The 11,906-nt window shown below is 37.5% G+C and overlaps 1 protein-coding gene across 1 annotated transcript in view; it reads left to right on the forward strand.

Annotated features, from left to right (window-relative positions):
• Window positions 1-500: 500 nt before the first annotated feature.
• PRUNE2 (prune homolog 2 (Drosophila)) overlaps window positions 501-11,906 on the forward strand; it is a gene marked incomplete at its 5' end in the record, with an annotated part of 87,831 nt that continues 76,425 nt past the window's right edge. Inside the window, one exon of the mRNA XM_010135847.1 lies at window positions 501-642. Within this exon, the coding sequence (XP_010134149.1) occupies window positions 501-642 (142 nt within the window). The remainder of the gene's footprint in view (window positions 643-11,906) is intronic.

Below are 11,906 nucleotides of genomic sequence, written 5' to 3' on the forward strand. Positions count from 1 at the left end.
ACCGCTACCCTCTGGATGTGACCTTCCAACCAATTTGTTATCCACTGAACAGTCCACCCATCACACCCGTATCTCTCCAATTTAGAGAGAAGAATGTTGTGGCTGGCTTGTGTCAAAGGCCTTACAGAAGTCTGCATAGATGACATCTATAGCTCTTCCCCTGTTCAATGATGTAGTCACTCCTTCATAAGAAGGTTGGTCCGGCTGATCTTGCCGTTGGTGAAGCCATGCTGGCTGTCTTGAATCACCTCCCTGTCCCCCAAGTGCCTTAGCACAGCTTCCAGGAGGATCTGTTCCATGGTCTGGCCAGGCACGGAGGTGAGGCTGACAAATCGGAAGTTCCCAGGGTCCTCTTCTTTGCTTAAAAAATCCCCCTAGAAGCATTAAATATTGAAATATTAATATTGGTTTTAATTTTCTCTTAGAATATCCTAAAATACAAAAGGCTGAACATTGAGGTCTAAGATGTGTTTTTAATTTATATTGCTGCATCTGGTCAGCAGCAATTACTTGCATGTATTGAAATTCCTTTTCTTTTCTCAAACAGGTGCAAATATTGAGGAGGTCATGCTGAAGGATCTCAAGGAGATTTCAGATGGAGAAATCAAAGTAGCAATCAGCACTGTGTACATGACACTGGAGGTAAGTGGAAACCTAAGCGATGTAATCAGTAAACAGCCCCATTCTGTACAGAGATGGTTCTGTAACAAAGATTTTGTGCCAGTTACTCTCTCAAGATTATATATGAGCAGAATTTCAGTGATTTAATTAACTTCTGATATAAGCAGTAGCTGTTTGTAGTCTGACTTATATTATTATGCATCTGATTATTCCTTCCTGTTAGTCTCTTCCGTGGTGTGCTGAAACAACGGCATCAGCAAATTGCAGCCTTTGGTTGAGTTAAAGGTCTGTCGTACTTCAGTAGGCAGTTACTAACTAGGACTTTGTCCTGCCTTTCACTTACAGTATGGCCTAGAAGTTAAAAAGCCACTCTCTCAGCTTTTTGAGAGGAGGGTTTATCCTTTTATGCCTTCTATAAACCTGTCTTGGAACTGTGTAGTGGCGCGCGTCCATTGCCATATTACCTGAATGAAAACGTTGGTAGAAACGAGGGGACTTCAGTGGGTCGGAAGTTCCTAGAATTTTGGTCTCTTGGATCAAAGCTATAGACTTTTCTTTCTCAGTATCCCTGAGACAGCGTGAAAGTGGCTCCTTGGATTTTCTTTCTTGACGAGTCCCAGATATTTTGTAATGGCATAGGGGGAACTCTTGCATAGTATGTTTTGCGTCATAATTTCAAAATGATTAGTGTTATGGATTTCAGCAGCTGTTTACCTTGACCTGAAGTAGATATAAATGTTGCTGGCTGTGATATAAAAATATTAATTATAAAACATTGGTGTTCAGATCGCTGAACAAGTATGACATAGCAGTATTACTTCTGATGGAAGTTTTTATACTGGTACACGGACTAATGATAAAACTAATTGGACTGAAGAAAATCTCAGCCACAAAGTCACTTTTATGTAGCATATATTTACAATTTACGTTCTCACCATTTGCCCATAGGAAAGTATTGACATACAAAAAAGTTATCATCTTCTACTTCTGCATTTTACTTTGATAAAAACTTTATTTTACCTTTATTTTACCTCCCATTTTACCAAATGGGAGTAACAAAATTGCTTGAATAGTTCTTCTCTGTGTATATCCTATGAGATTTCTTAGAGCCTGTCTTTTGTGAGGCATTTTACAAAAATATAAGATGCTTCTGTGGTTGAAGAAGTCTGTGGTGCTATCTATCTGGCTGATAACTATCCGTGGATTTCTGCTTGTATGCTAAATATGCAAAGCGAACTGGGTACCAAAGCTTCAAGAAATGAAGCAGAATCTGATAGTTTCTTGGTTAGTTTCTCAGTGTCAAGCAATCTTTACCAGACACCAAACCTGAACTGCTTTATGAACCATAATTTTGCTCCTGAAAATTATGTCAAGGTTGGGAGGAAAAAGGGTGGAGGAGGAGTATCATGAGATAAATCCCCAAAGCGGAAATGAGATTTTTTTAAAGTTCTTAGAAAGAAATACTCCTCTTCTTTTGTTTTACATCTTTATCAGCTTTAGTGAATGATTAACACACAAGTCTAGTAATTAGGAACTAGCTTTAGCATTACATTTTCTTTTTCTTTTTTTTTCCTTTATTTGTTTAATAGACTATGTTGAATGCAGGCCTTGCACTTTACAGGTGTAAGCTCCAGCAAAGTGTGGCTGAACTCATCTTTACTACTGTATGTACTCAAATTAACCATAACCTAAAACTTGTCTTCCTTTTGGCCGTAACTCACAAACTGAGTTTGACAGCAGTAGGTTTTCATGATCCTAAAGCAGGCAAATTTACAGGGTTTTTTTTTTTTCAGTGATTATGTAACATTTGCTGCTGACGTACTTACTTCAAGGAGTGGCAAGATCTGGTGGTCAAGCAAGAAATGTTTCGTAATCGTTTTTCAGGGGACATATCTAAGAATAGTGGCTGTCGTGGAATAAAAAGGAGATTCAGTTCTGTGTAAAAAGATCGAACTGATGAGTGTTTTACTGATGTTAGACAGTTTTTAATCCCAATTTGTTAAGTAATTTTATCACTAGCATTTTTGAAGGTGTTTTTCTGGAGGTTAGTTAACAGGTATCTCTCTTCACTCTGGCTGTTCTGCTGTGAATAGTTTGCTTCAGAAATTGCTAGTTTTTGAGGGGTATAATTGTTTTTTTTCTGGTTATATTGTTTACAAAGTCACACTAGGTACTAAAAGGACTCATTTAATTTCACAGTTGCAACGGAGATCAGTTTTGCATTTCCTGTGTCACCTCTCTTTGTTTAAACATTTTTTAACTCCCTGATTTACCGAGCCTGACCACCACAAGACCTGCTTTACTTTCTTTTATTAGAGCCTGGGATGATATGGTCTGCCTGATGGTAAACATTCTGCAGTAGTTACTTCACCCGGTATTGGAAACATAATACACATACGTGAATTTTAGACAAAACTGTCTAGACTTTTCTGTCTAGAATTTTAGACAGTTTAGAATTATGTTATGAACTCAGAGTACACAAAATTTAATGGCTTCAGGATTTTCTCAGCATAATGGTGATTTCTTACTCATCCTCAAAGTGCTCTACAGATGTTACCTGATGAAACATTAAGGAACGTGAAGAACAGGCTTGACTTTGCTGCAGATGTTGAATCTCTAATGTGTTTGCTTCCCCAGAAATCTCACAAGGTCAATTTTTTTATTTTTAAATCAACAGATATGCCAAAGTATCTTCCATTAAAGCGCTTTCTGTAGACTTGATTATTTGCTTTGGTTCAATGATCTACCGTGTAGGCAATATTACTAAGAGCAAAGATGATGGTTATATGATAATAGTTGGGTGAAGGAAGCTGGTAACAAATGTGCATACCCTGCTGCTCTGGGCTTGTGTCATGAACAGTGATAGTCGGAGCTCAACTCTCAAGCTCTGATTTCAGTCAGAGTTTCAGGACAGTGAAGAGAGAGGTTGGTAAGTCTAAGAAATGTCACACCTCAGCAGCACATGCTCAAATGATTCTAAGTTTTCCTTATTTCTGTTTTTATGGTGAGTTATGCAGATATGTATTGAAAGTAGGCTCTGAAAAAATTCACTGTCCTTGAGAGAGTGGATGTAATTTTTAGCACTCTTGACCTGGAACTAAGTTCCTTTCTCTTCTCTACTGCTGATTTCCTAAGTTAAATAAATAAATAAATAAATAGTTTCCCATGTTTCCCATCTGGAAATGAGGATATTAATCTTTTATTTCATAAATGTGCTATGAATTTAAATTAATTGAAGCTTGTGTAGCGACATTGCTATAAAGCCTGGTTTTATTAGTATTGATACAGATTTCCTAGTATCTGTGGGCGTGTTTTCTGAGTTCTCTATTTTATAAGGAAGGAAATGACGGTAACTAAGAAGTCATCAGTTGTAAGTTAATACTCATTATTACTTTCAGTACAATTGCATAGCAGTGCTCAGGTAGGTAGGACACCTGCAGGTGCACTCCTGTTCCAGTCTTTTACGAAGGAAGACGTGAATGCAAAAACAGTAGTGCAGTTGATCTCAGTGCTTTACTTGTAAGTACATACTGTTATCAATCAATAGCGTGTGGTTTACATCAGTTGTCTGTTGGCTTACTAGTTGTCAACTGACTGATTATTAAATGTCTTAATAGGAGTAATTCTTTCAGATATTAAATAAATGGGCAGTGCTGTCATTAGTGGAAAAGGCAAGGAAGGCATTTCATGTGGATGTGTTCAAGTTTCTATGAGTCTATACACAGCTTTGCATTTCTTGAGAGAACTGCCTTTGGATCTGAGCTTCCTGGGTTTAGGTGGCGTTAAAACTGTAAGTTGAAATCAGTCTCCAGTGACTGGCTGCAGGAGTGTATGCTACTTCGGTTTGACATGCATAGCAGCATTTTTTCAAGGCAGTGACAAAAAAAAATGTCAGTGCCCAGGTCACAGTTGTTTTTGTTGCCTTTGTCAGAAAGTTTCCTCAAGTCATAATAATGATTACTCATAGGATATGGTAGCGTAATACAGTGCCTGCGTTACAGTTAATTTCTGTTACATTATCTTATACCCTGAGAGTATATTTTGCTTGTTCTCTGCTGGAATTCTCTTGGAAATGAGAAATATATTCTCAATGTGACTTTTGTGAAATCATTTTTTTCATGAGGAAAGAATACTTCCTTTGTACCCTTTGCTCTCCTCTCTTAAGTCCAATGCACCAGAAGAACAGTACAGGTTTCACGAGTGTTCGGTTCAGTTGAAATGGCCCATGATAGTATAGCTCAGTAAAGCGTGTGTTGGACTAAGTCCTTAATCTTGATATATGGAAATTTACTCTAACTGCTCACAGAACTTGCACTATCTTAGGAATATAGAAACCCTGATTTCTCCAGGGAGAGGCAGTTGGAAGCAAGGCAAATGGTCTGTGGTGCTCTGTGACTGACTGTTACGGATAAGGGGATACGTGCGTTCTGAAGGCTGAGGTTCGTGTTCGTGCTTCTGGCCGTGCTATCTGAATGCTTCATAAAGAACGTTTCCAGGTTTTAGAGGTTGTGTAATCTTTTTGTAATGTACAGTTGGAAGCAAACCTATGGGATTGCCAACTGAGAGGTTTAGAGAGCATGCCAGTGCCTCAGTGGAGGTTGTTGTCACCAGTGGTGTTGCCCAAACAAAGTGAGATGCAAGTTCGTGCCAGCACAGTGAGCTTGACTGTCCTTAGGTAGCATCTAGTAGTCCAAGTGAGTTGAGGATGGTACTGAGGGCGAGAACTTTCCTCTTTGTGTCTCTTTGTGCCTCAGAGAAACTTAAAATGGATATTCCAGCATTAGGAAATTTAGAAACGTTTGGGTGCACAGTGAATCTTCTTCCTAATGAATGGTCTGAGTTGAGAGACGGTGTAATTTTCAGGTTGATTTGTAGTAGTAGTATGTCATCCACCTGTGTTACTAATTGGGACAATTTTATTTATGTGTTATGAAAAGTGATGCTTTTAACACTTCCCTAAAGCCGATTGAGCATCTCTGTCTCAGCTGGAGCATGTAAAACAAGGTCCAGGTAGACTGTTGCATGCACTTCAGTGAGATTACAATGTGTTTGTTTGAAGGTTTGCACTTTTTTTGTCTGTCTGTAATGATGGGACCGTGGTTATGTATTTGGGAACTTTTTTCTTGCAGTATAAACATATTTTAAATGGCATCAGATTGGTCCATGATTTTGTTTTTAATGCTAAAAACAAAACAAGAAGAAAACCACAAGTAAACATGTTAACATTTAATCTTCCGGTAATGGAATTGGAAACAAAATTCTCGGCAACTTACAATAGCAGTGCTGTTCAGAAGTATTTTTCTGATGCCTGTTGTGAGAAGTTAGGGTATGTAAAATAAATGATGTATGGAGCTGTAGGAATGCGACTTTTGCAGACTACCTTATGTCTAAGGAACATTAAACATAGGGTTCTCGTTTAGCAAATAAATAACCATTCATTTCAATGGCTGCATAGTCTGGACTTCTGTGCATATTTTTGCAAAGATGAGAAGAGGCCATTAGGGATTTAATATAAAATAAATCGCCAAGGGGTATTCTTGTAGTCCTAGTCTTTCTGCCACATGGTGTGTCACTAATGTGCATAAATGGGCTTAAATGAATTTGTTATCTGTATTACATTTGCAGTATGTATATATTTATATATTATTTTTTAATTATGTTTAAAAATAAAACATTAAATACATCATTTCTGAGAGTTGAAAACATACCATTTGTAAATAAATCAACCTTAATTAAGATCTTAAAACGTCAGTGTGTGATATCTGCCTGAAAGAAGATGTCAAACATATATAGTACACAAAGCTTGAGCATACTTTCATTTGCCTTTTTAGGAGTATTAGGAGGGTTAAGTCATCACCTTATAGGACTGAGTAGTGCAGCCAAATGTGCATTAATGTAAATATCGTATTCATGTTTAAACGTCAGACTGCTGTGTTCTGGAGGATGGTCGCTGTTCTGTTGATGCCTCAGGTCAGCTGCACCCCAGCTGTAATGGGTACAGTCCAAGGTGTGGAGAGCTGAGTCAGACCTGCTGAATTCTCTGTTGTAGTTAATTATTCATCTCTAAAGGTACGAAAGAAAACTGGTGGCAACGGCCTCAGACTGTTGTAAGTGCTTTGTAATTGATGATGTGAAATCAAATAGCAGCAAAACCAACAGTGATGACAGGGATTGTCAGGATTGCTTGTAGTTTTAAAATCAAGACCAGGTCCCTTCCAGAAGGTGATGTGAGGGTGATAGGGACGAAAGTTCCTCTACTCAGTGAGATGTTTCCATGTGAAGTCACGTTGGATGTCGGGCAAGGTGTTCATTATGGTTCCGTGCCATGTGAGACAAATGTAAACTTGTAAAACTGGCCAAGACCATTATATTCATCAAGTCTCTGCTTAAATCATTAAATAATTATTTTTGCAACAGTGATTTTTGCAAGGTCTATTTGATTATTTTATTCTAAATACTGCTGTAATAACTTGTAGTAAACTAGAAGCATCAAGAGATTTTTTTACTTGCAGTATCTCTTTAAGAATGCTCCATGTATAAAGTGATACGAGGTCTGCAACAGTATGTATGTAGGATTTCAGTTTATTTCGTTGTCTGAAGAAATTGGATAGACTTCATCTGTTTCTTATTTGTGTGTCATCTGGTCTAAATTTGGCCCCGCTATCGTTTATTGATTTTGCCTTTACTGGGCATCTTAAATCTTGATTCAAAAGTTAATACACAAAGTAGAGTAACTGTGAGAATTATTGAAGGAATAAGCACGGACATTAATCTACAGCATTATAATACAAATGTGCTTGTGTTTACTATTACATTGTTCAAGAAGATAAACTGTATTTTCTTTTATATCATTTATGAAATGTGTTTATATAAATTAAGATTATTTATGAAATACAGCTGTATAATACGCTGTATAATACCCCTCAGCTAAATAAAATGCTGTCATCTAGAGTATCATTATTGGACTGCATTCTTGACTTCTACAAAACTGACTAATTTATCATTTGTGTACTCTTCTAGCTCTTGTCACTACAGCTCAGCTCAGCTGCTCATGGGGCATAGACACTGACAGCGGGAGGTGCTGTTTTGAGAAATGTTCAGCATAAAAAGAGTTTTTTCTGTGAAATACAATACCCTTTTTAAGAATTTCAATATGAAACCTAACTTGGACATTTAATGTTTTAAGATTTGGCCTTAACACATGAAAATAGAGGAACTGCTAATAGGGATAACCACAGTACGAGTACCACAGAAAAAAATTATTTTCTGCTATTTAGTTTATGGTTTTTTCTTTGCAATTGTGTGGGAAACAATGAGAACGTTAAACTGTTGATCTGAGATTACAGCATAATTCGAACTGTAAGTAAAAGGACTTCTTTTGGGGTTGCTAGTGCTAGTGTTAGTTTTACATTGCTGCAGAAGGCAGCAGCTCTGCGCACAGGAAGTGACAGAGAGATAACAGGGTATTTCAAGCAAATATCTGTCTTCGTGACTGCCTTTGTGTTTTTCATTAGAAATTTTGAAAACCCCACATTTAAAATCATGCAATATTTATTTAGAATTAGAATAGTGATATTTTGATGAAGAAAACAAAAAAATTATGTCTGCTGTGTCTTAAAACACTCATTTTGTTCTGTCTGTTTGGTAAAGCATGTGCCTAAAATACCTCCTGAACAGCAACGTAAGTGAATGCTTAACACTTGTAAACATTACAGTAGCCTGTGGTTTTAGCATACAAATCGGGCTGAATTATACCTTCTGCTATGTATCAGGAGACTAGTCCTGAAGCTGTTGGTTATTTTGAGATGAAGGAACATTTTGGAATTTTGAATTAGCCAGATTAAGTGCTCTGTAAGATTTTTCAGCTTTTATGTTGTCTGATCAGATGATGACAGGAAAGATCATTTTTTTGACTCCGTGTAACTGGAAACATGCTCAGGCTTACTTGAAGTCAAGTGTTTCATCTGACTGAAATCTTCAGGGTTTATTTAATTTTATATTCATTGTAATATATTTCATGTATAGTACAGGGATCAAAAAACCACAAAATTATTCAAGCTGCAAACCCTCAGACCCTGTTTGAATACTCAAATTCAGAGTAACTAAGAACACCAACTGTTATTCTACCAAAGAATGCGATTTTTCTTTCTCTCATTCTAGAAGACAGATAAGGTTTTTCTCAGAAAGATCACCACCTCTGTATTCAGAATTTTTTACAACTTCTGCGCCTCCCTAACAAAACGTAGTTTTCATCACAAAGCTGCTGCATGAATCTTATTAACCCCCAAAATAGTGTTTCTTCTGCAACTCCATAGCTAGATTGCTTGTGTAAATTTTAGGTTTTGTGTTTAAGTGAATACAGGTTTAGTCTAATCTGCAGGCTCTTCGACCCTAGAAAAAAAAGACATTCAGAAATCCTGCAATATTGCAACATCTTACTTTTTTACCACTTTTTCTTTTTCTGTATAGACTTGACAAACGGAGTATCAAATGAAGATTCTTTCAGGGTAATTTTGCACTGCTTTGGGGATAGAATCTTAAATTGCTTTTCTCCATAATAAATTCCATGTAAGAATATATTAGTTTTAGTCCTGAAATTGCTCTATTTCTGAAAAAATTACAGTATCTCTAATGAAAGCTGCTAAGTCCAGATTGGATTTATGGATTATGATAAAAAGAGTAGGAAGTGTTCAAGGCCTTAGATAGGTTTATAGCATTTCCACTTTTCCTATCTACTTCTTTTTTAAATTATTTTAACTGAAGAATAAATCTCAGTAATTTGAGTTTCATAAATTTTTCCACATTTATGGTTTGTGGTTAATAATGGAATCATGCTTTGAGAGGATTTTTACAGTTTCCTTTCCTTCTGAAAATGAGATAAACACACTTACGCTGATATAAAACAGGAAAAAGTTTATTGAGGCCACTAAGTTTATGCCAAATTAAAACTATGCTGATTATTTTATCTTGCCCAGATAAGAAAGGTCACAGTGTTTGCATTGTGGAGATGGGGAATTCAGGCATATGTACAATCCTTTCACACGTTAAAAGTGTGTTATCATCAGTTCTGTAAGGAAGAAGTGATTTATCTGAATAGCGGTTGCTTGGTTCCTCGGCTCAGATCAAAAAGGACTGTAGAATTAGTAGTATAATCCAAGAGTGAATCTGGCAGAATATCTGTCTTCATTGCCAGATGATTTTTCTTCTTCCTTTGCACGAACAGTGAAACCAGTTGAGGAAAATCTCTCCTACCCTGGATTCTACCTTTGCCAACAAAAGCTGTTTGTTGGTATCTATTTATTGCCAGTTCTGTTGAGGAATATCTCTCCTACCCTGGATTCTACCTTTGGCAACAAAAACTGTTTGTTGGTATCTATTTATTGCCAGTTCTGGTTCTTTTCGCAAAAAGAGAAATGCCACTGCTAGGTAGTCTTTAACCTGAGTGCATTTCAGCCTTTCTGTCCTGCTGTTATGCTTGCCTCGCCTGCCTTTTCTGAATCACATTCCCAGTGGATTTTTCTATCTCTCCTACCCTGGATTCTACCTTTGGCAACAAAAACTGTTTGTTGGTATCTATTTATTGCCAGTTCTGGTTCTTTTCGCAAAAAGAGAAATGCCACTGCTAGGTAGTCTTTAACCTGAGTGCATTTCAGCCTTTCTGTCCTGCTGTTATGCTTGCCTCGCCTGCCTTTTCTGAATCACATTCCCAGTGGATTTTTCCAATGAACTCACCCTTCCTCCTCCCTCTCCCTGGAATGGGGGAAAAAAATTTGGATTGGCAGAAACAGAAAGGTAAGAGTAAAGAGAGTCCGCAGGCAATATTTTTACAGTTCAATTTTCTCTGACCACTGCAAGGTTATTGGGGAGATACAGTCAACAGTCTGCTTAGATTACACACCAAGACTTTGATTTTTTTTTTTTTTTTTAAGATTTCATGGACTTCTGTGTGTGCTAGTTTGTTCTCTGAGTATCTGTCACAGACTAGAAAGGAAAAAGGTTGTAATAGATTAATTCTGTGCCTGAAATAGTTACAGTCAGGTCAGCTCTTCAGTTGGCAGAACCATGGATTTAGACTAGCTGTGGATTATTTTAGCTGAAGAAGGATTTGAGTTTGAATAAATGGCAATTGTACAACCAAGAACTCCTGCAATTGTGTTTTTAAAAATAAAAATCTTCATTGAGCACTGAGTTAGGCACTGGGTTTTGTCAGATTTCATCCCGTACTGAGCCATATTGTACTGAAAATGTGTTCTTTTGGTCTAAAAAGTTTGTAATCTCCTCTTTTTTATGCAGATAACATTAGCAGGGTTGTTTATCAGCATTTGCTATTAAACAAGCCTTTCTAAATAAAGGGACTAGAGATAATTCAGAAAGAAATAAAGTTATTTTCCTCTCACATCTCTCAGTTGAGTATTTGCCATATGGGTTGCTCAGCATCACACTCTCAGCAGGTCTAATTTATGGTAAACACACAGTGAGTGAACAGGAAAAAAGGCAATGAAAATATTAATATTCTCCCCCTGTTCAATTTTTTTTTAACTGAAATAAACACATTCAGGTTCAGCCCATACAGTTGTGGCATTTAATTGAGTGAGTATGTATTTATTTGCCACTCTGCTGGGAGTTTGTGAAGTCTGAAGCGCTGTGCATTTCTTTGCATGAGACTGCTTTGCTAGAGCTTGTGTGTGTGTGTAAATTATACCTTCCCCGCTCTGGCGTGGCGTGCTGCCAGCCCCCCCAGGGCTGTGCTCGCTCCATGAAGGACAGTTGGTAAAAACAGTGCTGCTCTTGCTGTGGCATGGGGTGCCTTTCATTTCCCCTGGGCCTCCACAGGAGGATCACCAACTGAGTGAATGTTTTGATGCTCTGGTCCACTGCGAGGATTTGGAACAGGCAAAGAAAGAGATCTAAAATAAATAATGGTGTGGATTTTTCTTGAGACTCAGAACCATGAAAATCCAAAGCATCAGTATTTTGAAAACCTTCCATCTCCCACTAGTTCCTGGGGCTTTCTCTCACTGTTGCATATGTGCTTTCTTTCTCTCTGTGGGTTCCTCCTCCCTCTAGGGGCTTTGCTGCCATAACCATCCTTCAAGGACTCTTTAGAACTTGGTCAACCACACTCCTTAACATGTCTGTGAGGAAAATCACTGGAGAGCAACATGAAGTACTAAGCATGTATCAGCAACCCAAGTGAGCACTCTTTCATCAGTGCTTCCAGCTCATGGAATGAGTTTTTTCACAGGATGGTCTACACTACTATGTTTTAAAAAAAAAAAAAAAAA

This window comes from Buceros rhinoceros, unplaced genomic scaffold, assembly GCF_000710305.1.
Source record: "Buceros rhinoceros silvestris isolate BGI_N320 unplaced genomic scaffold, ASM71030v1 scaffold2135, whole genome shotgun sequence".
NCBI classification, from domain to species: Eukaryota; Metazoa; Chordata; class Aves; order Bucerotiformes; family Bucerotidae; genus Buceros; species Buceros rhinoceros.